Source organism: Acromyrmex echinatior, chromosome 1 (assembly GCF_024713525.1).
Source record: "Acromyrmex echinatior isolate Ae372 chromosome 1, ASM2471352v2, whole genome shotgun sequence".
Lineage (NCBI taxonomy): Eukaryota > Metazoa > Arthropoda > Insecta > Hymenoptera > Formicidae > Acromyrmex > Acromyrmex echinatior.
The window spans coordinates 8,433,234-8,460,755 of record NC_141852.1 but is presented as its reverse complement, the minus strand read 5'-3'; the positions used below and the strand labels follow the sequence as shown (position 1 = coordinate 8,460,755).

At 29.5% G+C, this 27,522-nt stretch overlaps 3 protein-coding genes and 1 long non-coding RNA gene across 5 annotated transcripts in view; 3 read left to right on the top strand and 1 right to left on the bottom strand.

The window, feature by feature from the left end:
- The first annotated feature begins 1,446 nt into the window (after positions 1 to 1,446).
- On the top strand, positions 1,447 to 3,227 carry U2A (small nuclear ribonucleoprotein polypeptide A'-like U2A). Its single transcript, XM_011057023.2, has 4 exons — positions 1,447 to 1,727; positions 1,809 to 1,849; positions 2,012 to 2,588; positions 2,909 to 3,227. The coding sequence occupies exons 1-4, from the start codon at positions 1,646 to 1,648 to the stop codon at positions 2,947 to 2,949; spliced, it is 741 nt and encodes a 246-aa protein (XP_011055325.1). The 5' UTR covers positions 1,447 to 1,645; the 3' UTR covers positions 2,950 to 3,227.
- A 320-nt stretch (positions 3,228 to 3,547) lies between these two features.
- Positions 3,548 to 5,704, top strand: ND-B18 (NADH dehydrogenase (ubiquinone) B18 subunit). Its single transcript, XM_011057025.2, has 3 exons — positions 3,548 to 3,778; positions 5,241 to 5,409; positions 5,494 to 5,704. The coding sequence occupies exons 1-3, from the start codon at positions 3,667 to 3,669 to the stop codon at positions 5,576 to 5,578; spliced, it is 366 nt and encodes a 121-aa protein (XP_011055327.1). The 5' UTR covers positions 3,548 to 3,666; the 3' UTR covers positions 5,579 to 5,704.
- A 3,273-nt stretch (positions 5,705 to 8,977) lies between these two features.
- LOC105146630 (very long chain fatty acid elongase AAEL008004) overlaps positions 8,978 to 27,522 on the bottom strand; it is a 33,519-nt gene continuing 14,974 nt past the window's right edge. For both annotated transcript variants that reach the window (XM_011057026.2, XM_011057027.2), the window contains exons 2-5: positions 24,024 to 24,364; positions 16,909 to 17,046; positions 14,889 to 15,131; positions 8,978 to 9,597 (exon numbers count right to left, since the gene is read on the bottom strand). In XM_011057026.2, coding sequence (XP_011055328.1) covers positions 9,418 to 9,597; positions 14,889 to 15,131; positions 16,909 to 17,046; positions 24,024 to 24,362 — 900 coding nt within the window. In that variant the 5' untranslated portion in view covers positions 24,363 to 24,364 and the 3' untranslated portion in view covers positions 8,978 to 9,417. The remainder of the gene's footprint in view (positions 9,598 to 14,888; positions 15,132 to 16,908; positions 17,047 to 24,023; positions 24,365 to 27,522) is intronic.
- On the top strand, positions 11,415 to 14,021 carry LOC147910929 (uncharacterized). Its single transcript, XR_015548460.1, has 2 exons — positions 11,415 to 12,068; positions 12,134 to 14,021. It is a non-coding gene; the product is annotated as an uncharacterized LOC147910929 (long non-coding RNA).

The window sequence follows — 27,522 nt, the reverse complement described above, 5'->3', positions numbered from 1 at the left end:
GAAATATAAAAAATGAGTAAATCGTAAAGTCAAAAAATTGTGTTCCTAATATGAGAGAGGCCCCCGAGAAATCGATAATAAAATGCAAAGTATTGTAATTAAAAAATTTTATTTAATGTTTCTAAAATATAAAAAACAGCCAGTGTACGCAAAAAATAAACATGCGATATATTATACCCAGAACTCGTTTTCAGGTAATTGGAAGCAGATATAGACTCGATGTTCATTCCGATTATCTTTTGTATTATACATTAAGATTTATACTTTAGCAACGATTTTCGCTATAATATAGAAGCATGGGTTATTTCTTCTTCTCATATTAAGAATATCCTGGGTATCTCATATTACGACTACGCCTTATGGTTTTACGATCATCAAAGCTAACTTCCCAGCAAACGAGAATGGATTAAAATGGATTGAAATTTTTTTCTATCCGTATTTTAAATAGCGAATATTTTTTTTGGATTTAATTGTGGATTTAATTGGATTCAATTAGATTCAATAAGATGCAATTGGATTGAAAAACTGCATTTCCTATTCAAAATTTTGAATTAAATAGTATTCGTAACGTGTGTATCGTATAATATATAGAAAAAGCTAATATAATTTTTAGATTGAAAAGCATAAAGATATGCTCCTATAAATATTTATATTATTCTTATAAATGAATAAAAATGCATTTAGGAAAAGCATTTATTTTAACATTCGTGATTTAATATTTCTGAAAATCTGAATCCATTTCAATTCATTTCAATCAATTCTCGTTTACTGAATTGTAATTTAATTCGAATCACATATCCCATATTTTTTTGTTAGTACTATATAAAGAATTTATTGTTAAATATTTATTCATTAAATAATAATTAAGGTTTAAAGGCTCATCTTAATGAAACTTGAAGACATTCAAATTCTAAAATCTTGTTTTACAGGCATGATCTAATAATGAATTTTTTACTAAATAGTTTTCAATCCAAGAATAATAAATTCATGGTGAAATCAATAGATAGCGTTTATTAGTTTAGCAACGCCGCTATCTTATATTAGGCGCCTATCTCATAAATGGAGGACTTTTTTCTATATACAATAAACAAAATATGTAAATAAAATATAGAATATTTTTAAAATAAAATACATATTTGTCATTTACACCGTCATTTTACCGTTACTTGTAAGACTGAAACCTTGAAATAATGAATTAAAAAAATAAAAAAAACAAATTTAACTTTTAACTTTTCAATTACTTTTTTTTATTAATTTAACTTTTAATTTAATTAATTTCATTATAAATTAACTTGTATTTTAACTAAGTTAAATTTTCAAGGTTGTTAACTTTAACATAGTTAAAAAAAAGGTAACTTACCCTGCTAAGAATACGTTTATATACAGTAGATAAGGAAAATTATTGTCATACCTAATATCGATAAATGTTATCTATAAAGGTTCCTTCGTTGTTGACGTCGTTGTTGAGTTGCTTCTAGCATTTTAACTTAACCTAACTAAACACATAAACTTCTTTTTATCAAATCGAGCGACGCACGTAATATAAGACGTGCGAGTGTTTGTAATTTGTAATACATCTAATTGCATTGTTTAGTGTTTGAAAGTAGATTGTTATAAAAATAGTGGTGAATAAAAACCACTCAAGATGGTAAAATTGACCCCGGAACTCATAGAGCAATCTATGCAGTACATTAATCCCGTGCGAGATCGCGAATTAGATCTCCGAGGTTTGTTGCATACAAAATCTGTTGTTTATAATATATATATCGCATTTATTCCATTATTTTTATTTCATTGGTGTGTTGCAGGATACAAGATACCTACCATTGAAAACCTAGGTGCAACCTTGGTAGGTATATACTTTAGGAGAAATAGTAACTTATATATTTATAATATCATCATTATATTATAGTCTACATCTTTATATTATAATCTTTACATCTTTAGCCCAAAAATATATAGTCTTATTACAACATAATTATTACATTATACTATATTACTTTTTATGTAGGATCAGTTTGATACAATAGACTTTTCTGATAACGACATACGTAAGCTGGATGGTTTTCCACTTTTGAAAAGGATAAAAACCCTGTTCTTCAATAACAATCGCATCGTCAGGATTGGCGAAGGACTGGAACAATATATACCGAACTTGCAATGTCTGATGTTGACTGGCAATATGATACAAGAATTGGGTGATCTAGAGCCTCTGATACCATTGAAGAATCTTACAAATTTGTGTCTGCTTCAAAATCCAGTTTCCGCTAAGCCACAATACAGACAGTATATCGTCTACAGATTTCCCCAACTCAGATTGCTTGATTTTCGAAAAATTAAACAGATAGAACGTGAGGCAGCGACAGAATACTTTAGGAGCAAACGTGGCAAAGAGATGGCACGCGAGATAGCTAAAAAAGTGAAGGCACAAACGGCGGGTGCAGCTGCTGATAAGCCTTTGACTACTCCTGAGGAACGTAATAAAATTCGAGAGGCCATTTCAAACGCGTCTTCTCTAGAGGAAGTACAGAGACTTAGTAAATTGCTGCAGTCTGGTCACATACCAGGCGATGAACGATTGCAAAATGGTATAAGTTTCTTATATATTGCATATATATATATAAAATTCTTGTAGATCTTACAGAGTAATGTTGTTAATATCAACAAATATTATTATTGTTATACACATTAAATGCAGACTTAGAAACGAAAACGATTATTAAACAATTTAGATTCTATTATATTAGGTGTTGGAATTAATTCGTAGCGTTTTTAATGAAAGAATGTTATTTATTTCACATGAGCATTAAAAAATACATTAATGAAAGTACTTCCCATCACTTGTAAAACGCTACGAATTAATTCCAACACCTAATAATATTGTATTTTATATTATATTATGTTCCAGGTAGTGGAGCTGTGGAACCTATGGAAGAGGATGACGATTAAATTATGATAGAAGTTGTTGAAAAACAAACTTCCTATTGTAAGTATGCAGCTTGATGGAGTAGGCCGTGATAATAGTACACATATGATGCTGATAAAAAATTGTATACTACACAGATCTACTACTTCTTTGAAATAATACAGATTACTTTTTTGTAAAAAATAAAGTATGGAGATTAGCCTGGAAGCGATTTTTACAACTATTCCTCATTATTACACTGAACATTAATTTAATATATCAATATGTTTATTTCAGATTAATAAAGAGTATTTTTAAATGATTGATATTCTTAAATCTTATTATTAAATCTCCCTTTGTAATTGTATATGAACTCATTTTATACATAAATTTGCAGAGCACTAAAGTTTTGATCTTTGAACAAATTGGATAAATATGAAATATATGAATATATATTTGCATTTGTAAAGTCCAGCTTGTGAGAAATTTCTTAACTTTTTATTTATTTAGTTTTGACAAAATTGTTCAGATATGGAATTCCTAAATTTTCAATCTATCAAATAAATAATTTAATAATTCATATAATAAGTAAATAATTATTTGAATTAATCGATATAATTTGGTTTTGTATACGATATACGTCAATATATACGTTATATAAGTTAGATCAGTAGACGAGTAGATGTCAGTCCAACCCAACACGGTGTACTCACGATTTTCTTTCGATTATTTGCTTTGCTGGATACAACTTGAATTAAATAATGGGTAATTACATCGCTACCTACATAACACATCCTGACACAATGCCCAAGTCTGACAGTAAACCGACGTTCGATCCAATGTATGGATTTCCTAATGGTCGAAAAATCAGAGGTATGTTTGAACCTAACCTCTTTTTGTATCGCGTAATATTTTGTTATCAATTAAATGTGTATTTGCAATTGTCTAGACGTGAAATCAGAATTTTATTTTGTCAATTGTCATCTGGTTTTGATAGATCCTCTTGTCGAGACCGAATGACATAATTATGGGACTGAATTTTATTAGCCATTTAATTATGTGTTATTGTAATCGACTTCATAACATCTATCCTTACCTCCATGATTAAATATCCAAATACTCAAAATTAAAAGAGATTTTCTAAAATGTTTGCTACCAATTTTGTTGGTAGAATGTCAACAAAAATATAATAGAATCTGTTCGTAGAATATAATAACAGATTGATTGCAGAAACTAAATAAAATCAGGAATCAGGGAATCGATTCTGTATCTTGAAATGAAAGAAAAATTACAAAAATGAGCAAACTTGCTAGGCATTGACCAATAAGATTATAAATATTTTAGTAAATTCGCTCACTTTTGTCATCTTGTTTCAAGATGCCGAATCTCCAGAGAATCAGTTGTGTGAGTGCTTTCCATTTGGTAACACAAGTTGATAGAAGTGTGTCCTTCTATCTTTGTTACTCTCTGAATGTGAAAGATAGAATGATGTTTGTGTTGATTTGTGTCATAATAAAAAGCATCTTGCGTGCATTTTGAAATGAGGTGAAAATTATAAAAATAAACCAATTCACTAGATGTTGACAAATGAAATTATAAATATTCTAGTGAATTTAATTAATTTTTGTAATTTTCATCTCATTTTAAAATACACAATCCTACTGATTTACTGTTAGATTACATATCTGTAGTTTCTGCTTAATTAAATTTAAGATGATGAATTAATATTGACCTGCAACAACATTCTGCTCTCAAATATGTATACTAGTGAATTATACTACTAACATTTTGCTTATTGAATATATGAAAAGTGCATGAAAATATTGATATATCTTATCGGAAAGAAGCTCGCTTGAATATATATTCTATTCTTGAATGATTTATCTATGAAAAATAAGTTAAAAATTCAAATATTTTTATGTGATTGTAATTATATCTTCAATTAATTTAATGAATTCAATTAATTTATTGAATAATTGTTTTGATTTGTAGCTTGAATACATATTCTATTCTTGAATGATTTATCTATGGAAAATAAGTTAAAAATTCAAATATTTTTATGTGACTGTAATTATCTTCAATTAATTTAATGAATTCAATTAATTTATTGAATAATTGTTTTGATTTGTAGTATGACATTTTGTTATTTTATTGTTTTATCATTAATATCATATTTAAAAAATTAGAATACGTTACATTTTAATTGCCTATATTTATCGTTAACTGAAGAGTTATATCTGTTCAACAATAGCATTTATGATTCAAATTTTATATTTTAATTAGATATCAGGATATGTGTTTCGTCCAAATTTTAATTAGTGTGCCAAATTTACAGAGATGCCGTTGTCAGAAGAAGATATGATGGCTTTCAAGATTCCCCGTGACAAACGCGATTATTGTGCCCACAAGTATATGGAACTACATGAGTGTAAGAGACGTCATTATCCCTTCATGTTGAAGTGCGCACATGAAAGACACCAATATAATGAGTGCTACGTTGAAGAGTAAGTATCTGATATTGTTTGGAATACCTATATCATATTATAAATTTTCAAGATACATTAATAATAATATTGTATCTGTTACAGTTACGTCATAAGAATGAAAGAATATGAAAGAGAACGTCGTCTTCTTGAAAGAGAAAAGAGAATACGGCAAGCAGTAGCAGCGTGAAAGTCCACTGAATTTTGATAAATTTGATTCATCGTCGTCGGTAACTTAGACTGCATATATGTAAAAAGGGAATTTTGTCCCATTAATGTACATAAGCTATATCAATAAAATGTATTTAACAATAAATTTTCTACTTTATGAAACGATAGATAAACGCAGTAATAATCTTTGACAATTTGCGTTAGATTAATATAAAATTCAAATTGCTAAGATCGAATTGCTGGAAGTTATTTCGGATTTTGGGCACATATTATGGTAACTATTTTGAATAGATTCCGATTAGAATTATTCCGTTTTCCCTAAAAAACATAATATAGAAATATAGAAATAATTAAATTCTAATCGAAATCATTTTTAGACTACAGAATACGTGTAAGAATACATCTCATACTTTACAGAGTGACAAAAAAGTTTGTGAGATGTTTGTGTATTTATTATAATTACGTAATAATTACGTAACACGCTGACATTATTTATTATACAATATTTTATTAATCGATTCACTGTAAAAAGTGCAGTGTTTAAAATATTTTACATTTAAATAATATTTTCCAAAATAAATGTTTAATAATAAAAGATGTTTCAGCTTTAAACAGTTTGAGTGTTTTAAATTTAAACAATGTTTAGATTTGATTATTTAATTATTAAAAAAAAGTTTTACTACATAACTATTTAAATTATTAAAAAGTATTAATTTTTTTTTTGCAAACGAAAAAAATGTCATGACAAAAATGTTATGACAATTGAAAGTTTACTTTTTTTGCTTTGAAAAACAAAACATTTATTGATACTAAACGTTTACAGTGAAGCATTTTGAAACATAAGATATTACTTACGATGCTAACAAGTATTTTGGTATATCGAAATCTGAGAGATGGTGTCGCGTTGGAAAATTTTCTTGCAAAACTGGCAAATTTAATGAAATTAATTTGTCTTTATAGAAACTAAACATTATCTAAAATAAAACAGTGTTTTCAGTTTAAAACATTTTTTAAAACTCGTTCCCAAATAATGTACTTTTAAAAATTGAACATCTTTATGTTTGTTTCCAAATAATGTACTTTTAAAAATTGAACACCTTTATGTGTTTTCGAATAAGACACTTTTCAAAACTAAACACTTTTTAATGTTTTACATGCTCGTTTAAAAATTTTAAAAGACTTTAATATCTTAAAATTAAACCTTTCATGATTGTTAGGTAATTAATTTGCAGGTGCAGATTTAAAGTAGAATTCATATTCACAAGAATTAATATTTTAATTAATATTTTATTCATCGTTATAAAATGAGAGATACAATATGTACAAGTCGGTGCACGTACGCGCGACCGGCGTATGCGAGAGCCGTAACCCTAAGATTATTGTCTCGCGTCGAAAGAATAACTTATCATCTTATCATACAACTGTTAAACTTCGAGAGTCTTATTGGAATCGCCCCTCGGCCATCGTCCTGCATTGTTCGCGATATCGCTTCGTGCGCTCCTCGTGGCTGCGCAGCTTCATCGAGGAAATCGATAAAACGGGAAGCGTCGTGCGGACGTGCAACTCCGCGGGTCCTCTCCGACGGCGTCGGACCGTGCGTCCGCGCTGGTTATATCGCCTCTTCGCGACATTCGTAATCCCGTGGAAGTAGAATAAGTGGTGAAACATCAGCGTGATTTCGCGAGATAATTCTCTTCGTTAAATCAAATAATATATAAATATACTTCTATGTACATACATCGCCTCTCTGTGCCTCACAGAATGGTGAGTTTAACAAAACGAATCGAAGCAATAAAATATGTATGATATATTAAAATTTGAAATTTCCTTCATATGTATTAGTATATGATCGCGAGTTGTTGTTAAGCTTCGTTTAGCTATACGGAAAGAATGATTTTGCTGAAGTATCAAAAAATTTAGCTAGATAATACGGATCTAAAAATAATTTTGTTAGACTGTCAAAACTATTATACGTATGGAACACTCAAACGTAATGAACAATGCTGTAAAAGGTTTTGGCATTCTAACAACCAGCTTGAACGTCCTACAAAATTATTTTGATGGTTTAACAAAATTTATTTTCTGATCTGTATCTAGCTAAATTTTTGAATATTTCAATAAAACTGTTCTTTTTGTATGGAAAGTCGTACGAAAAGAATAATTTTGCAGAAATATATAAAGTTTAATTAGATCTGAAAATAATTTTGTTAGGCCATTAAATTAATTATACAATATGTGAAACATGATGAGCAAATGCTGTAAACAATTTTTGTATTTTAGAAACCCGCTTATGTATCCTACATAATTATTTTGATAGCCCAATAAAATTATTTTCAGATCTATAGCTAGTTAAATTTTTAGATATTTTAGCAAAATTGCTCTTTTCATGATTTTTGAAGAAAATTTGAGATTTGTATCACTATGTATCGTTGATGTGGACACATGAATTCTTTCATACATTTCTAGCTATTTTTCGATATAAATTTATTGGTAAGGGTCTGTTGTAATCCATGCCGCACTGCGGCATATCTGGGAGTCTCTATATCATTGGCGAGCGTACATTGCACCTTTCCCGATTGCTCCATTTCTCGAATTGAAAAGTTGTAGCAATCTCGGTTGCTTTAAATATAATACAAAGATGAGCTTCTTAGATATATTTGTTTTACATTAATTAATCGGTTCCAGAATTATTTAAGAATTAGACAAAACATATCGCGTGTGAGTCTTTAAATTTTTATTTTAATACATTACATTGATTCTAAATATCGAACACACACACGATTGCACAATTTTTAAGACGGATTTATGGCAGAATATTTTTCCAATTGTAACCAAATTTTTCCAATGTAATTTTCAAGCTGTGTACATTTTATTATTGCTTCGTTTCGTCTTTGTGTTCCTCGTTGTGTTTATTGCAACATCAAAGTTCTAAATTTTTTATCTTCAAAAAGGAGAAAGTTACATTTATTTTATTTAACTTATTCCTCGCGACGTTTCTAAAGAACAATGTTAATTGGGCGATGGAGACCGATTAAAATTATAATAGAGGCAACATTTTAAAGCTATTAAAGTTAGTCCAAGGTGCACGCGAGACCTGAGATATTCTGTGGAAGATACATGCCCGGAAAGGGTATAACAAATAAAAATATTCTTCTGTGAGGAAGAAATCTTTGTGCTGCGCACCAATGAAACGTTTGACCTCGATTGTCTAAAACGGAAAAACGTTTCAACGCGACGTTCATGTATCGGGAGCCAATACAATTTATCTCTGCAAAAGTAATCAAACAATCACATTTGATCGCCTTACTTGACGTAAAGGCATTTCTAATAATAGTCCTTCCATCGCAAACTTTTCATTGTATCGCCTTGGTAAACAGATAAGAAATATAATAGCATTAACCCATTAATCAACTGACCCTTCTTTCCCATTTGTCAATTTTTCTGACTGTAAGATTTTTCCCTACACTACTTGCAATTCTTTGTAATTATTTATGTATAAGATTTATAAATTATTATCGGCATAATTTTTGTTGATGCCATAGTTCTCTTTTTATTGACTATTTATCGACCTATTTACAATTCTATTGTTTTCAGAGTAGATTAAGAATTTCGGTATCTCGCGCGTAGATTTAAACGCGTGTATATTTAAATATTCAAATTTCTTTCGCTTTTCGTTAATCCAATTTCCAGTATATACGACTGGTCAATGAGTTCCTCATCTGTCGATACATTAATGAGCGTAAAAGTTCACCGGTATAGAAAGGAGCCACATTTCGACGCGACATGTGTGTACGTGTGTATTGCGTGTTTCGTTCGTCGGAACGAAGATTTTCCCTTTCGTATGTTCCCTCGTGTGTTCTATTCAGCCTTGAGTTCCTTTGCGGACTTTCCTTTGCGGTAAGCGGATCTGTAAAAGTCGGAGAAGAGCACGAAGAAGATTGTTGCATGAAGTAGAAGGAGGGCCGCAATCAGTTTGGGATAGCCGCAATCGAATATGAGAGCCTGTGCGCTATGCACAAACACCAGGAAGAACTGCACCTGCAAAATCAATTCAGCAATTCAGCAGATTTAACAATACAGTCGGACACTAGAATTTATAAGTGGTGAGTAAAATTATCGAGAGTCAAAAGCTGATATTTATAGTCGGATCTCAATTTTAAGACCGCCTGAAGTACAGTCTTAAGATGTCATGAATCAATCAGAGAGTCGTATTAGCATCTATTAAAGACGTTCTTAAGACGTTCTTAAAATAAGAACAGACTATGAATATCACCCAAATTAAATCTGGAAGACACCAGAACTCTGGATTTAAATTCAGAAGTCTTGAAATTTCTATATTTATATAAAAATTATATTACATATAATAGTATAGATGAATCTTGTAATATTTATCAATTTACATAATTAATTGACATAATTGATTTAAGCTTGCGTCTTTTTTAAAATACACGTTTAATAGAGAGTCAACGTATTTACACCATGCGCATTACGTTTTTCTCAATTTCTGTACAGCCGTGCGTTGCGTATTACTCGGTTGACTCGATCAACTCTGTATTGCAACCGAATTCATTAAGCGATTCGAAGAAAGAACGCAATGCAGTATGTAGCAATAACTATTCATATATCTAATATACCCAGCGCATATCGTTCTCTCTTAACGTACAACAACCGAGAGGCCAAGCCGTGAATGAGACAATATTTATAGCGTGCGAGCGTTGTTGTCGGTACAACTTTGTGTAAGGTTTACTTTACGAGAGTTAGATATTTCTCATGTCTAAATTATCTTTGAAGATCAGTATAAAACGTGAGAAAGAAAAAGCGATTCTTAGTCAATGGGGTGAGTCGTCACACATAAATGTCAAACATGCGTTGGCCGATTTATAGAAAGTATACGGATAGGCGTGCGATGGCCGAGTTTCCGACGTGCGGATAGTTAAATTCACCGTGAATTTGTCAGTAAAAACTCACACTACTTTATTATTCTTTCAATATCATGTTTAATCTTACCCTCAATCCTGTTTTCACATAAAACGGAATTTGCGAGCGAATGTGTCTGATTCTGAACGCGTTTACTTTTGAAAGATTATGTATTAATATAATAATATCTGAAAAATTCTAATTCTGAATCACGTAATAAACACGCAAATGTCGTAAATTCATGCGAAATAAAACTCTATGAAAATAGTTATCAGTTTACTTATAGATCTAAAAAAACGTTATCATACGTTTTCAATCTCACCTTTATTAAATCAAATTTCATTTAGTTAATAATACTTATTTAGGTTGCTGTATAATAATAGATAATAATAAAAATAATAAAAATATTAATAATATATAACTATATATAATATATAATAATATAATAACATATAATATATTAATATAATAATATCTTTGAGATACATATGAAATATGATATTATTGTTATATTAATATATATTATATGTTATTATATTATTATATATTATATATAATTATATATTATTAATATTTTTATTATTTTTATTATTATCTATTATTATACAGCAACCTAAATAAGTATTATTAACTAAATTAAATTTGATTTAATAAAGGTAATGAGATTGAAAACGTATGATAACGTTTTTTTAGATCTATAATTAAACTGATAAAACTATTTTCATAGAGTTTTATTTCGCGTGAATTTATGACATTTGCGTGTTTATTATGTGATTTAGAATTAGAATTTTTCAAACTGAATAATTTGCTAAAGCTCTCTTAACTTATTTTTAAATGTCAAAGAGCTCATTATTAAATTTATCGAAGAAACCGAAAAAAATCATTGATAATCTAATATTTAATTAATCTTAATTAAGTCTTAATCTGTGAAATGGTTTGATTGATGTTGAAACAATTATGAAAATTATTTTTTACAACTCGTTTAATATGTCATACTAATTTTGCGATTGACGTATTTATTGCAGTATGTGGGATTTTCCAGACAATTTACTAGAATTTTATTCTTTTTACTCTCACTTTATTTAAATGCCAAACATCTTGCATCTTGATTCGCTGAGTACGCCATAGAAAAATTTTTTGTTAGTATATTGCAATCGACAACCTTTCACGGGATGAATTGATTGGTTTAAGAGTTTTAGATAAAAATGCACGCATCCAATTTTGTTGAAAAGCGATCGAACTATTACGTTCTTTAACTTCTTGAACTTTTCATTTAATTTCGTTCCGCAAAATTAATTTTCAAATAAAACTATGAATTTTCGATTATTATCCATTTAAACAATCAGATATCTCATTTAATTTTTTGTGTATGTAGTCGATGTAGCAACCGCGATATGTGAAAGATTAAATGACCGCATATCTATAAATCTCTCATTCGATTCAAAGTACTTTCGTCATTGAAGAAATTTTTTTTTTTAAGTGCCGCTTATGTGTTCTCGTCTTATGACGGAGTTCCTCGAGAGAATGCATCATAAGAAGATACAAAGCGGAGTCCGCTGGTACACCTGTACCTCGGCCGGACATATTCGTCGGTATGTATCAATAGTCTTGCAAGATAAACTGGGATAGGTTGAGACACATAGGTGAGGCTTCGTAGGTATGTGGCCGGTTCATGGTAGCTCGCGACGACGACGACGACAACGATGACGACGGCGGTGGCTGTAGCGGTGGTGATCGCAGCGGTGGTGGCGACGAGGACAGACGAGGACGGCGGCGGTGATGATGACGATGGTGTCGGTGGTGGTGATAGTGGTCGCGATGATGGTGATAGTGGTGGTGCACACAGGTGCTGTATGGCATATCGGAATGCCAAATTGTTGCGCCACTGCCAACGTGGTTGGCCGAGTTCGGCGGCCGGCTAAAGCGAGGTCTAGTCAAGTCGAATTGCCCAACGCGCGTTGTACTTTTCACTTTCCCTCACTCCTACCTACGTACGCTTGGCGTGAAATTTTGCCTAGGTAGAGACCGGGATTGATCGATCTAACGAACACCAATGGCCGATGGCCCAGAATCCGCGAGCAATCGCGAGTTTGTTCGCGCAATTCGCATATCCGGGCCGACCGCGCCGCCGGTTTTTCGAACGTGCTCTCTTTTCAATGATGAAGTCGATTTAAGCGGTCTCTCTATTAATAAGTACAATATTTGTCTTTCGCCGAACGAACTCCATCGATTTTTCTGATTTTCTCGCAGAAAATCGTAAGATGATTTGCCAAGTATTTTCCAAGCTTTTATCGTGACTTTGGATAGTCTTTGGTCATTCATTTATGGATAGTCCTCGAGCTAGTATTTCGCAAAACATTTTATTTCAATTTCGTCTCGTAATAAAGAATTCTATTAATCGATAAAATAAATTAAATAATTGATAAAATTAATTAAATTTTAATTATAAACTTATGTGTATGGATTATAATATACAAGCTTAGAGTTTAAAAGAAATTTTCTATTAGGTGTTGGAATTAATTCGTAGCGTTTTTTAATGAAAGAATGTTATTTATTTCACATGAGCATTAAAAAATACATTAATGAAAGTACTTCCCATCACTTGTAAAACGCTACGAATTAATTCCAACACCTAATAACTAAATATTGAATACCTATTTAAATAAATACAAAAATAAAAAAAAATATTTTCTGAAACGTTTTAAGTGGTGTAAATAATAAAAATATATTTTTTAAGTCATTATACCGTAAATTTTTGTAATTTACAATTTTTGTAAATGATTTACGTATTAAGATTTTTTATTTATTTTAATAACGTATGAGATAATTTTGGTAATCTTATTTTTTTCAAGTAGAGAGAGGATGCAACACTTTTTACTTAAGAGTAAATAATTTAGACGCTACAAATGTAAAGCGTATTATTTTCGCGTAATTCGTTTCAAGTCTACATAATGTATTTCATTACAAGTTTCGTGAAATACTTCGTAGACGAAGTATGAAGCATTAATCATCGCAGTTTTTCCCATTAATTTAAAGCGCATAATTGATTTAAAGTCATTATGGTTACCGTTGCGAGAAACCCGCGGCGAGAGACCGCGGAGAGAGAGTTTTTGATCTTAAACTGTGAAAGTATTTTTCTTTGCACGAAAAATTAGCAATGAAATACATTTCGTAAATTTCAGTGTAATCGGTGAATCTATCTTTAATAATCTATCGAAATTTTCTATCTTCAATTTTCCCAATAATTATACTGTTCTAACACGTTATAAATTCCATTGCGTCACTGTAATTGGTACTTAGTGTCTGGTTCTCATCTGAAAAACCTGTTGTTGGAACGGTGGCATACATTGCGTCAAAAAATAGATTCGTAGGAGGAAAGCAAACACACTACGCGCCTCGACGGACGATTAGCATAGTTCACGTATTGCCGATGTGCACCCTTTAAATCTTTAAAGCACACTCAATGGGTCAGTAGTGCCTATCCATTCACTTTCAACGACGTGGGTTATTATCGGCATGACGCGAAACCCGTTGTGCAAGAAGAAGGTATCACGAATCAGTTTTGATTCGATACGAAAAAAAAAAAAAAAAAAATCACTCGCGCTACTATCGCACATTTGTAATTCGGAACATTGAGTTACGTGTTGCATTTTTGCGTTCTAATTGCTTGGCATTATTGCTTACAATCGAAGTGTGTACGAATCGACAAACATCTGACTGACTTAAATTATATACTACGTAACGAGAAAAGAATTCCTTTTCTAAAAGATAGTAATTTTTTCTAGATTCCTTTACGTCAAATGTATAATTCATTTTAAATTGATCTATATAAATCGGAGCAAACTTTTATCTCTATGATTTTCTACGTTAAATCATGCTTAAAATTGTGTAATTATATGTGTTAGAAAAGATTATTCCGATTATTCTTCTATTATATTTTTTGAATTCAATCTAAATGCATCGTTTAAAAATTGCGCATATTGTTTGTGTGTTTTAACTCTAATTCTCCTTAATTTTTAATTCAAATACAATTGGAACGACATATAAATTATAGTTTAAGTTTATTCGTATTAGAAAGAGATTTTTGGATTTAATTTAAGTGTACCCATTTAAAAATTGTACATATTGTTTCAATTTTATTTCTCTTTAATTTTTAGTTCAAATTCTTTAAACATCATATGAATAGTAATTAAATTTATTTATATTCTTTAAACATCATATGAGTAGTAATTCAAATTTATTCATATTAGTTTAAGAAGAGATATTTTTGGATTTGATTTAAATATACTATAAAAATTGTGGGTTCTTATTTGCTTTTTAATTTTAATTCTTCTTAATTATTAATTTAAGTTCTTGAAAGTTAGATGATTTGTATTAATTTCAGAAGAGATGCGACTAGATTGATTACTCACCAATTGTACAGTAGTTAGATGCTTTTTCCACCATAAGTACTTTTGAAATTCTGGGCCCATGGCCGCTAACATGTAATATGCATACATAACTACATGTACCGCGTTGTTTATGAGATTGCCCAAGGTACCATGACCACCCGCAATAAATTTCACGCAGATCCACGTCTCGAGGGGTGTTAGAGAATGATGATACAAATGGAGGAATGTCACCTGACTGTCCTTCTTGCGCAATACGAAGAATATCTGAAATTTCAATAAACAATGTCATTACGAAGTTTTGTCAGCTTTTGTAATTTCCTGTTATTTAACTTAAATTTAGATTCATTGACCTATGATTTAGTATCACATCCGCTTCCTCTGTCATGACCTCAAATAAATTGAAAGTAATGCTAATTAATAAGGCATATAAGCTATTCCAAAATTAGAATTAAGAAAATAGAATTAAGAAATATTTTTTACTAAGGAATTTATTTCTCCTTAATTTTTAATTCAAACTTATTTCTCCTTAATTTTTAATCAACCAAAGGTATTAAAACTTTTGAACCTTATTATTATCTAACTTAAAATTATATATTAATGGTTTAACCTATTAAAAATAATTTATCATTACTTAATTTTAAATAATTTATTTACTTGTTTATTTACTTGTAGTATATTTATTAATATTTTCAAATTAAGCTTTAAAATAAAAAGAAATAATAGAATAATTTTATCGACTGTTTATTTTAAAAAGAAAGAGTAAGTGATATTTTATTGTCGTATTAATTGCTGGTAATACGAGGCTCATGAGTTGTATCTCGTGGAAAATATCTACGTTTATTAACGGAAATGCGATGATTTTCGTCATCCAGGCACGATAGAACGCGATAGTGGAAACATACACCAGCGTCGAAATTGAGCAACGAATGACGAAAAAGCCCGCTTCGCGATGATTCCTACATTCGGTTGAATTTCGTACACGCGGTGTCGAAAATCTGTTTAAGCGCTTTCTCTCTTTATATCTCTCTTTTTCGTTTTGCTGGCAAAGCTAAACACCCGCTTTATGAATTGTCGGGTCAGAATACCTAACAAACGAGTGGCGATCGGTCGATTAAATCTTATCTGCTCCTTTAATCCGGTGGTATTGCGTGCTCGACAGCAATTCGGCACCGCTCTTGCTCACTCGCGCTAATGGGAATGATTGCTTAAGGATTATTGCGCTGTGAGAAGGGATACACGAGCGTTCGTACATAATTATGCGATTCTCGCGGAATAGCTAGCGGGAAAATAGTTTTCCACTTCTCTCTTTCTCCATCTTTCGGTCTGTTTATGCGTACATTCATTGAAAATGCAGAGCGTTCACCAGATTCCGGTACGACAAACAAGAGATAACGCAATACGTTTTTCTTGGTTGACTGCGCGCAATTTTCGAGAGAAAAGTAAGTTTGCGCGAATTAAGAATCGAAAGTGTATGCGGATAATTTTAATCGAACATTTTAATCGAATTAGATTTGGTCTAACAGAATTTTTTGTATCTCGCGTGATTTTGATTACTTTGCATAGAGATAACTCAGTATATTGATGGCATAATTCCGTTTTATTTCGAAACCTGAGGTAGATTTTCGCAATAACTTTCGTTTTTAAATCAAGAAAGGATCTAAATAAAAATACAAATGTCATAAATACAGAGGATTAATTATTTTTGGTTTTTTTAAAATAGAATATAAGAAAAAGTTTCATGTATCTCGACATATATGCGTTCTATAAAAAAATAATGCATCTCAATAGTATAATTTTATGCTTTGTTATTTCGGTAACTTCGAAAAGAATCGAAAGACATTTTTATTTTCATTATATTCTATTTATTTGTTTTCACGAATTTAATACACGCACAAATTTAATTAACAATAGATATAATTATAATGTATTTTTTTATATTAGTTTTTAAAATTTAATGAAGTTTCAAATTAATCAATTTGCAAGTTCTATGATAACTATTGTTAGTGTAACACGTATGCGAATTTATAAAAATGAAGCGTACCGTGTCAGCGAATTCCGTGAATTTGCTGATGAAATACCACCAACAGAGGTTTGCCATCCTCAAAGCCGATGGATTGTGGGAGTAATCGACCGGTTGACATTTGTAGCTATAGTCCAACAGCCATCCGGACATTAAGTGCTGCAAATGAGAAATATTCAGTTAGCTGTATTAATTACCTTTGAACAACTTAACTTTCTTGAGCGACTTCGTAAATCATTAAAGATAATAGATTACCATAAATACAAATCGTTTATTTCGACATTAACAAGAAAATTTAGAATGTTTCAAATCAAGACATAATGTAGGCTGACGTAACGTAATTTCGTGTAATATCGGTTTGAACAAATATTGATTTGATTTCATCATGTCAGAAAAAATGATAAGTATGTTTTCTCGTCGGTGCGAGAGATGACGAAAGAAAACAAATTACAGTTACTGAACGGAAAAGGAACGATACAATTTAGATAATTTGTAGATATATATTTTATATTTCTTTTAAGATATTTGATAGTACTATTTGTAATTGCTATTGGCGTTTAAAATCAATTTGATATCACTGTTTCATTATTTTTGGTGTCCTCGATTCGATTATAAATCGGTCCGAAAGTCTACCTTGAAAAGACTGTGTTACACATGTTACCAATTTTCATGCAACAAATGACAGCAAGTATAAATCTATTTCAGGAGAAACTATAGGTTTTGAGGCCATGTTCCATTTAACATATCCAATCTTTAGAAAAAGCACTGTTAAGTCGATACTTATCTCAATGTTGGCTCTTTTTCACGATGATGATTAATTCTTTTGCTGTATGTTGCATATACTTTGAATATTAAGCAGCTGTCGTTGTGGAAACTATGAGTTCTGACAATTCGACAGATAATATGAATAATTTTATTAATTTTCTTCTACACAAACGAGAATCGTGATTGTGCATTTTTTACTTTTCGTTTAGTGTCATTCGGAAATATATTGCAAAACTTTAAAAGTCTTATTTATGTAAATAATATGAAAATATATATGATAATCAGGATACATAAATCAAAATGATAAGTTTATGTATTATTTTGATTTATGATAATTATTATAATTGCAGTATTACACTTAAAAAAAAGTGTATAATTTTAAGATATTAAAATGTTTTATCTTTGTCTTCATTTTTTAAACGCTTAAAGATGTTTTAGTTTTGAACTTTTTTAATAGATAAAACTAAAGCATCTTTAAGTGTTTAAAAAATGGGGGCAAGAATAAAACACATTTCTTTTTACAGTGATATGAATTAAAAGATTGAACTGATATTAAATAGCAAAGCCAATGTTAATTGAGCTGAGAAAATTAATAAAGTGAACACATATGGGTGTATGTATAATTACTGATCCTAATCACGTGAACTCCACCTGATGCTTTATTTTTTAATCGCTTATATAAATTATCATGATGTTGATATTTTTTTGTTTGAATTTTCGTCATTCTATTATGATCGTAATCAATATTTCCGCGAACTTTATATATCAATGTAACACGCATAAATTAGAATTAGAATTAATTTCAATTGCAAGTAAAATAATATTGTTAATAAAATTAAATGTATTAAATAAAAAAAAATGTACACTATAGCATGAAAAATTTATATATATATATATATATATATATATATATATATATAACAAGACAAAAATTTTTTGTTAAAATATATATACATATATAAATATTCAATGAAAAAATTATTTTTTAAATACTCTTATATTTTTAGAATAAATTTTTAGAATAATTATTATTTTTTTTAATGGAGTGTTATTAAGTTAAATTCTAGGGCAGATTTTTTTATTATTTTGATTGCAATTGATTTATATATTGTTATTTGATTTATATATTGTTTCGTTCGTTATTTTGAAAAGAAGAGCCGCCACGATTTCGTATTTTAAAGCGAATCAAAACTATCGGATACTATAATGAGCAGAACTATCTTGGAAAAGCTGTGCCATTTTGCGTACATAAAAAAGCTTCCTGACCGACTCTCTAACTGAAGCAGCAGTTATTGCGGTTAGTCACTTTTGCAAAGTGCACTTTCGCGCGGATGCAACCGTTCATTATACATTCTTTGTTGCGTGAAAATTTGTTTTTTGTCTGACCTTCCGCACGGAGTTTTACTTTGTCTTTTCAATCGTGCTCCGTGGGAGTGGTACAAACGGGATGTCAGTACTTGCAATCAGTACTTTATGGAAAGTCGAAAGCAGGATGTCTCGTTGTAATGAAACGAGTGTGCGAGTGCACAGATTGATTGAGTAACGATTGAGATTTAATTACAGGGAGATACTGCAATTTAGGTATATATTTTTCTTCCTTCTTGTTTCAAACTACTGTACAGATTACTGTACTTCCTGTACAGGAAATGGCTACTATAAATAAATATTTTAATAAAATAAATATTTTCATTTAAATGCAAAATCTGAATCTTATTTAGAATATACGTTGGATATTATATTTTAAATTAATTGTCATGATGAATATATCAAAATATAAACGCAAATAGAAAAAATTGTATTATATGGATACATGAAATTCGCGGGAATATTGATAAAGATTGTAAAATAATGAAATGGAAAAATACAATTTATTGTATAAGATTCAATAATAGAATGCAATTACGTCTAAAAGACTCAAAACAATAGATCATTAGCAAGTGAAAAATAACTCGCTGTGATTTTAATATTCAAATTAAAATCACAGAATTTAATATTCAAATTAGACATTATTTAATTACGGAATAAATCTGATAACCTTTTTGTATAAAATTATATACATTCTGACAATCTTTAAAAAATAAAGAATAATATGTATTTCTGTTTACTAAGTCTAGACACATTGGTACAAGTAGATCAAGGCTCTCTCTCTCTCTCTCTCTCTCTCTCTCTCTCTCTCTCTCTCTCTCTCTCTCTCTCTCTCTCTCTCTCTCTCTCTCTCTCTCTCTCTCTCTCTTTCTCTCTCTCTCTCTCTATCGACGGAAAAACATATATCACATATGTTTGGAATTATATTATATAATTATGTCCTAAGTCCTTTATTGGAAAGTTATGGTAAAAAATAAAATTTTAAATTAAAAAAAAACGTTTACGAGAAAATTTTCGAAAACGATTAAGAGGAAATTTAGTAGTATTCAAATTTTATGATTTCTAAATATTTAATTGATTGAATGTTATTCGAATCTTATCAATGTTTTTGCCCACATCTAAATTAATTATATCATTTGAAGAATTGATTCAGTTAAAACTTGAAAAATTTGTAACAAGTCTGTACTTCAATTCTTGAGTATTACTTTATATCAATACTTTTTGTAATATTGGCTTTGCAAGATTACTACTTTTTATAGTAATCACGTTCTTATGGAGACATTGCAGTCAACGGGTATATATATCTAATTAAATTTCACCGCCTATCATCCATAACTATCGATTTAAAATCTATGATTCGCAGTGAATCTGAATTACTAATTAATTATAATATACAATTAAAAGTCTAATTATGGATTATTATTAATTAAGATACAAATTAATTGAATTTAATATAAAGTGATTGAAAATAATTAATCACAATATGAATCTCCACGTAATTTGTTCCACACAAATGCGTGTTAAAATAAGAAAGTCAATGATCGAGACAATAAATTTTAAATTATTCCATTTCTTTATTGTAATTCATTCACACTTTATTTGCAAGATTGGGAACTAGTTAAAAATTAGTTGTATAAAATTTACCATTTTATTTTCTTGTATTTATAATATATCGTATTTATAATATGTATGTTTATTTTGATTTATATTCATTAAGCATTATGAATATCCATAGCATTATGAATTTCCCTATGATTGTAAATCAAGTGTGATTTTTGACTTCTTAGCGATTTATATAAGAGTTACAGTTTAGCACAAGATAAGAAAACTTGCTCATTATATATCTAATATAATGTATTGTATAATGATCTCTGTGTGTGCGTGCGTGCGTGCGTGCGTGTGTGTGTGTGTGTGTGTGTGTGTGTGTGTGTGTGTGTGTGTGTGTGTATGTGTGTGTGGTTTAACTAATTAAGACGTATAAAATTTGTAATTAAGACATATTACTCTCTTATTTAAAAAATGTGATACAACTCAAAAATGTGATTTTTTAGCTATTAGCATGACTGAATTCATACTAGAGCTGCTGATAGTATCTCATTAGAAGTATCGAAGGTGTTAATGTATTAATTTCCTATGCTTGTTTTCAATTAGTGAAAAGTTATTTTGATATTAATTATATCATTAGAATTATTTGTATTATATTTATATACTTTTAATATTTTACAGTATATCTATATAATACAGTATATTGTATATCTAATACAAAAAATAGAAATAATTTAATGATATTAAATGAAAATCAATTATTAAAAGTGAACTAATTTAATAATTTAATAATTTAATTTTTATAGAAAATCATCATAACTAAAAGGAGGTGAGTTTTTATAAGGATCGTAAAATAAAAACGTTTGATCATGTCGTTGTTTCTTATAACGTTTGTCATAAGAATATATTCTTTTTGCCAATTATTTGATTAGTCAATAATTTTCTATTAAATCGAAAAAAATTGTCCTTTCTTTTTCTAAAACTTATAGCGAATTTGATTGGATACACAATATTAGTGCACAAGAGTGCGTATTATAATCGTTTTACGAACTGATTTAATTTAAATATAAAAGTAAAATGCAAATATTTCGAATTATAAAATATATATTTTGCCCAACAATATTATAAGGTGTATTTCTAAGATTTCGCGATTTAATCTATTTCTAGAGCTTTATAAAGCTAGCAGAACCAAATCAGCAGAATCAAATCGGATCTATCAGAATTTTTAGTACTCATTTTATTTAATTGTACCATTAATGATAATTTTGTACCGTGTGCCATTTCGAAAAAAATCGTGGCGGTGCTAGCTTAATATTAAACTGACAAAATCAATTCAAAATAAAAGAAAGATTGATTGCGTTGAAAGTCCGACAATCATATCGGCACGCAATTATAATTTCTGAAATTAATTTATTTAAATGAATATATATAATAATTTAACATCTTAACATTCAAACCATAGTGGCGTTTCGTATTTAAAGTAATGTATCTAACATAAACGGTCTTAAACGAAATAAAGTCTTATTTCCAAAATCTTATTATTTAATATAGAATTGTTTTTGGTAGTACAAAATAGTACAAATTCTATTAATTTCAATCCTATAATCCTATTAATTTCTGATATTATTTTTCTTTTTTTCTTTTATTTTGAATTTGTTCTGTCAGCTTAATATTAAGCATCGCTACGATTTTTTTCGAAATGGCACAAAATTATAGTAATGGTACAATTTATTACAAAATGAGTACTAAAAATTTTGACAGGTCTGATTTGATTTTGCTGATCTGTTAGCTTTATAGAGCTTATTTCTACTTATAATAAACACACAGTCGATCTATGTACGATGAGCTTAATGCGAACATTGAGTACAATTGTTCGAATTCGCTATTAATTTGTTGTGTCACTTTTGAAGTAAGAGTGATATGAAAACTGTGTTATATTTGGTACTATTTAAGCTAAATACATTGATTCCGTGATATACACTGAGAGAAAAGTATTTGGTATTAGTGAATATAATTACATTAAATTTTGATTAAGAGTTCCATTTTTACAGTTACTATTATAATATTAATAATAATTATTACACTGCTGTAATATTAATAATAATATTTATATTTATCATTCTACTAAAAATATATAGTTGGCAGGATTGATATCGAAAAAATGGACTGTAAATTATGATTAAATTATGATAATTGCAACCATTTTTTTTTCTTAATGCAACCGATGAAGTTCTAGGTCAAAGTCTTTTCTTGGATCTTTGTTAATGATTATACGATTCTATTCATCACATCTCCTTTCACTGTCACACTATGTTAGCCGTATTGGTTCGACGAACGAGGATTATACGTGGCTGTTCATTTTGATAGTTCATAATCCTCCCTGCGATTAACCATCCCATTATTTTCAATCTCGAATACATATATACCAACGGCATACTTACATCGTGACCTATATATATATATATATATATATATATATATATATATATATATATATGTAACGAGTGAGTTGTTTGACCGGCTTCCAACCGTCAGCTGAGTCCTTAGATCCCGCCGGATCGTCGGCACTCATGAACTTTGTACGTCATATACGCTATAACGAGAACTTAATGATGGCTATAAGAAAACGCGAAAGTCAAGGGTGACGTGAAAGGTTGTCTCGAGGCTCTTTCTTTCTCTCTCCCTCATATAATGCTCTCATTCTTTTCCTTTCTCTCTTATTCTTTCCATTTCTCTTGCATTTTCTACGAGTTCTATTGTTTATGCCCGCCCATGGATTGCATGATCGTAAATTATAGGATTTCTAACTTCTTCATTTCCTGATTCTTAATATTTATTTGTCTATCGATTATATCTTTTTCAACTCCTCTATTATATTTCGTTTCATAATATAGCGATTTCGAATTAGAATAATTTTCCTTACTGTATTTAATTAAATATATTACGTTAGTCTATACCAGTTAATATTTTGAAAAGGTGTTTTATTGAGTTGTTTGAAAGTTTGTGCGGATTTTTCAGTATATTCAAAAAGGAAGTATTTAATTTTAAAATATTAAAAAATTGTATTCTTGTCTCTGTTTTTTAAAAATATTTTAGTTTTAAATTTTTTCAATAAACAAAACACTATATGTTTGGATTAAAAACACTAAAACGTTTAAAATTGGACAATTTTTTATTATTAAACGTTTGTTTTGCAAAGATATTTTAAACACTGCAGTTTTTACAGTGTAAGATTTCTGTATGAAAAGGATTATGAAAATATCTACAAAATAAAAAAACATTGTGGATATAAAATGCATATATTACAGATTAAAAATATTTTTATCTAAAAAATTTTTTTATTTAAATTTTGAAAATTTGCACAGACCTTTCAAACGAATATTTTTCCAAATTATGCACTTTTATAATATATCCATGATAAGTTTGTCTTATTTTTTTGAAAATAATAAAAAAATGTTTACCTCGTACATCATTTCTAGTGAGAAGACGACTTGAAACGCGTTATACGCTACCAGGACTCCTCTGAGTTTATATGGCTTTTTGTTGGCCATCATACGCGGGCCGAATATGACAACGCTGTACAAATAAAGGAGCACGATAAGAATTGTCGGTACGGGCGAATCCATTAGCGGCCAGTCGCTAACACGTGGATCGGAAACTGTCGTGAGAATTTCCGTGTATTGATCCAGAGCCATTTTTACTAGACCTTGGGCACTTCCGAATGTCCTATTTGAATCTGTCATCTCAATCCTCAGCTCCGGCTCTCTCTCTGCTACTAATTCTGCTGCCGCCGACGCCATCTCTAAAAATGCAAATCAATATTATTAAAAATGTAATTACGATATATAATTATAATTATAAGATTTTAATCAAATCGGGAATTAAAATATTTGGAATTTAAAGCAGATGTTTCTAAAAAAACTTTGTAAATATTAATGCGTTACTTTTAGATTTTTATTAAGTTTAGAATATTTTTATACATATAATGCATGAAGAATGGATAATATACTCAAAACATTTATTTATCAAATTAAGTGCAAAGGAAAAGCTTAATTTTTTTGTAGTTATGTAGAGAGAAAATGAATATATAGAATACATAGTATATATTTTTTATATATTTTCGAATATATATTAACATAGATTATAAAGGTCATTCTTCAGGAGGTCTTTTTTACATTTTTCTGAAGCCAGCTAAGCGCCACACGTAACCGAGAAGATATGATCGTTCTTTATAATTTGATAAAGGATTAATGCGTGCAGGAATCATATTTCATTTAGTAGTAAAAGAGTTATTACCCTAAAGTTTCATGGAATTTCTAAGCATGTGTAAATCAAGGCAAATACCTAGTTTAATCCGGTTTATTGTCAGTTATAACTTAGTCCTGATGACGTACATTCATACAGATTGTTTACTCAAATCCGATTTGGACACGAATTAATTTCTTGTTCGGATAAGATTTTTTAATTTACGATTATCTTTGATAAAAAAAATTACGCGCATGTGAGTGTATATTACTTTTAAAAAAATTCATTTTGTAAATGAAAATTTTTGTATTGCTATAGGAGATCATATAAAGTAATCATAATAAAAAAAAAAAATATATATGTTATTAAAAGATTTTGAGAAAATTCTATTGATTTTTAAGTTTATCGTGCTGTAAAACAGAGAAACAATTGGAAAATTAATGTTTAACAAAAAAATTTCTTTTCAGAAATTGATCGTCTTCTGTTTTTTTTTCATGTATTACGTATAAAAGATTCTAATTTGATGAAAGATTAGTTTTTACTTGTAATGAATTCCTAAACATCAGCACGGAATTCGGGAGATACAGGTTTGAACTCCGGCTGAGGTAATATTTTTCGCAAATGATTTATAGAGTTTTAAAGATGCTTGTTAGCATCAATAATATTAAGTCGCTTAATATTATTTTAATAGTTGCTCAATTTAATTTATGATGTAACTCCAGCCTTTAGTCTCAAAAAGTATTATTAGGCAAGAAGATTTGATACTGGATTTTTCGGCACTCATTTAAGTAATGAATGATTTATCAAGTCACTTTTTATTTTTTCAGCATTTCTAAATTTTTTGTCAGATAAAATATATGTTACATCGACCGGAACAAATGATAATTTGAAGGTGCTACGTGAATACCAATTGAGACTAATTTTGCCTTATGAAACCGAAATGAGCACTACTCGATTTCTTGTGACGAAATTGATCAAAGATATTATTGCAACATGGCTAAGATATTTTACCACACCTAGCGTACTCAAAGGATGTAATGCCTTCAAACTATTATTTGTTTCAATTGATGCAACATGCTATGTTTTACAAATAATTTAGAAAAAATATCAGAAAATAAGAAAGTAGCTTTATGAATTCATCACAAGTAAAGACAGTTTTTCTGTTAAGTTGAAATTTATAACTCTGTAAAGTGAAAGAAAATATTGAAAAGTATTAGAGATATATTATATATTATTTTCATGATTAAATTATATCGGTATGTTTCGGCAATAAATATTGATGAACGATGTATTAAGACCGTATATGTGAATACACAATAAGTAAGAATTTAATGACTATTACGAAACTGGAAATCTTAGATGCTTTTAAATAATTTATGTGAATTTATATACTTGTGACGAAATTGATCAAAGATATTATTGCAACATGGCTAAGATATTTTACCACACTTAGCGTACTCAAAGGATGTAATGCCTTCAAACTATTATTCGTAAAATAATATCTAAAATATGTAGTCATTTAAACTGCGCTCCAAAATAATTTTTCGGATTTATAAACGCAATTAAACTACTATAATAATATCACAAATAAATTGATAATAAATATTAAATTTATATAAAAATAGTGGATTACTTATTTATATCTAATATATTTTATCAGAAATTCATATGTGTGTGTTGAGAGAGTCAAAGATTACAGCAATCCTACAATCGCAGAAGGGATTCCCGGATATCTTTCCGCTCACGTTTACGCATGCGTATATTACATGTCATTCTAATCGTTTACGTCAAAGACTTCGACGTGAATGCAATAGGTCAGGAAGTTCGTCGTGAACATCATTTAAGAATCCCGGCGTTATCGCGAAGTCATCGTTGTTGTGCTGTGCTTTCGCTGCGACTTTACGCACGGATATGAACCGGTTTCCTCCTTTCCTTACGCTTTCGTCCTTCTTCTTCCATCATTTCTCCGCATTTTCCTTTTTCGCCTCGTTTTCTATACGACCTAATAAATCACTGTTTTCGCTTCTTCCGAGCGAGCACAACGATGTCAGAGATTCGCATATGCAACGACGCTGACCGTGATGTGTGAAATTAGTGCATCACGAATCTTCACTTACCTCAGCCTACATTTTTGAAAAAGAAGCAATCTCTATTGATACAAATAATTGTACGTTTTAGCAAATGCCGATATATCTAATCCATTTAATGCAGAATTTAGTATTGGGTATTGAAACAAAAGTTCGTAGTGCTACTTTGTATCTACATGTTTTAAAAAAAAATTTGGCAATTATAACATTCGACAAAGTAAAGTTTCAATTTCGAGAATCTGCAGGTACAATGAATTGCGGCACAATGATTTTTTATGAAATTATGAGTAATTAAAGTCAAAATGCTTCTTTTATTATTTAAGTGATAACAAAAAAATCTTAGCAACATTTTTAAAAAATAAAAACTTTCACGTTAGAAAATCAAATTTTTGTAATTTTATTGGGCATATGACAGGTTTATAGATTGAGAAGAAAATTTCTCATTTTGTTCACACAGTTTGTAGTCGACTATATAGAAAAATTATCAAACTTATAAAAACTCAATGGATATGATAATTTTTCGAAAGTAGAGATTTTAAGATTAAAAATGCTTTTTTAAATTGAAATTTCGTTTATTTTTAACAAGATTACAATTGCTTGAATTTTAAAATTTGTAACACTACAAATT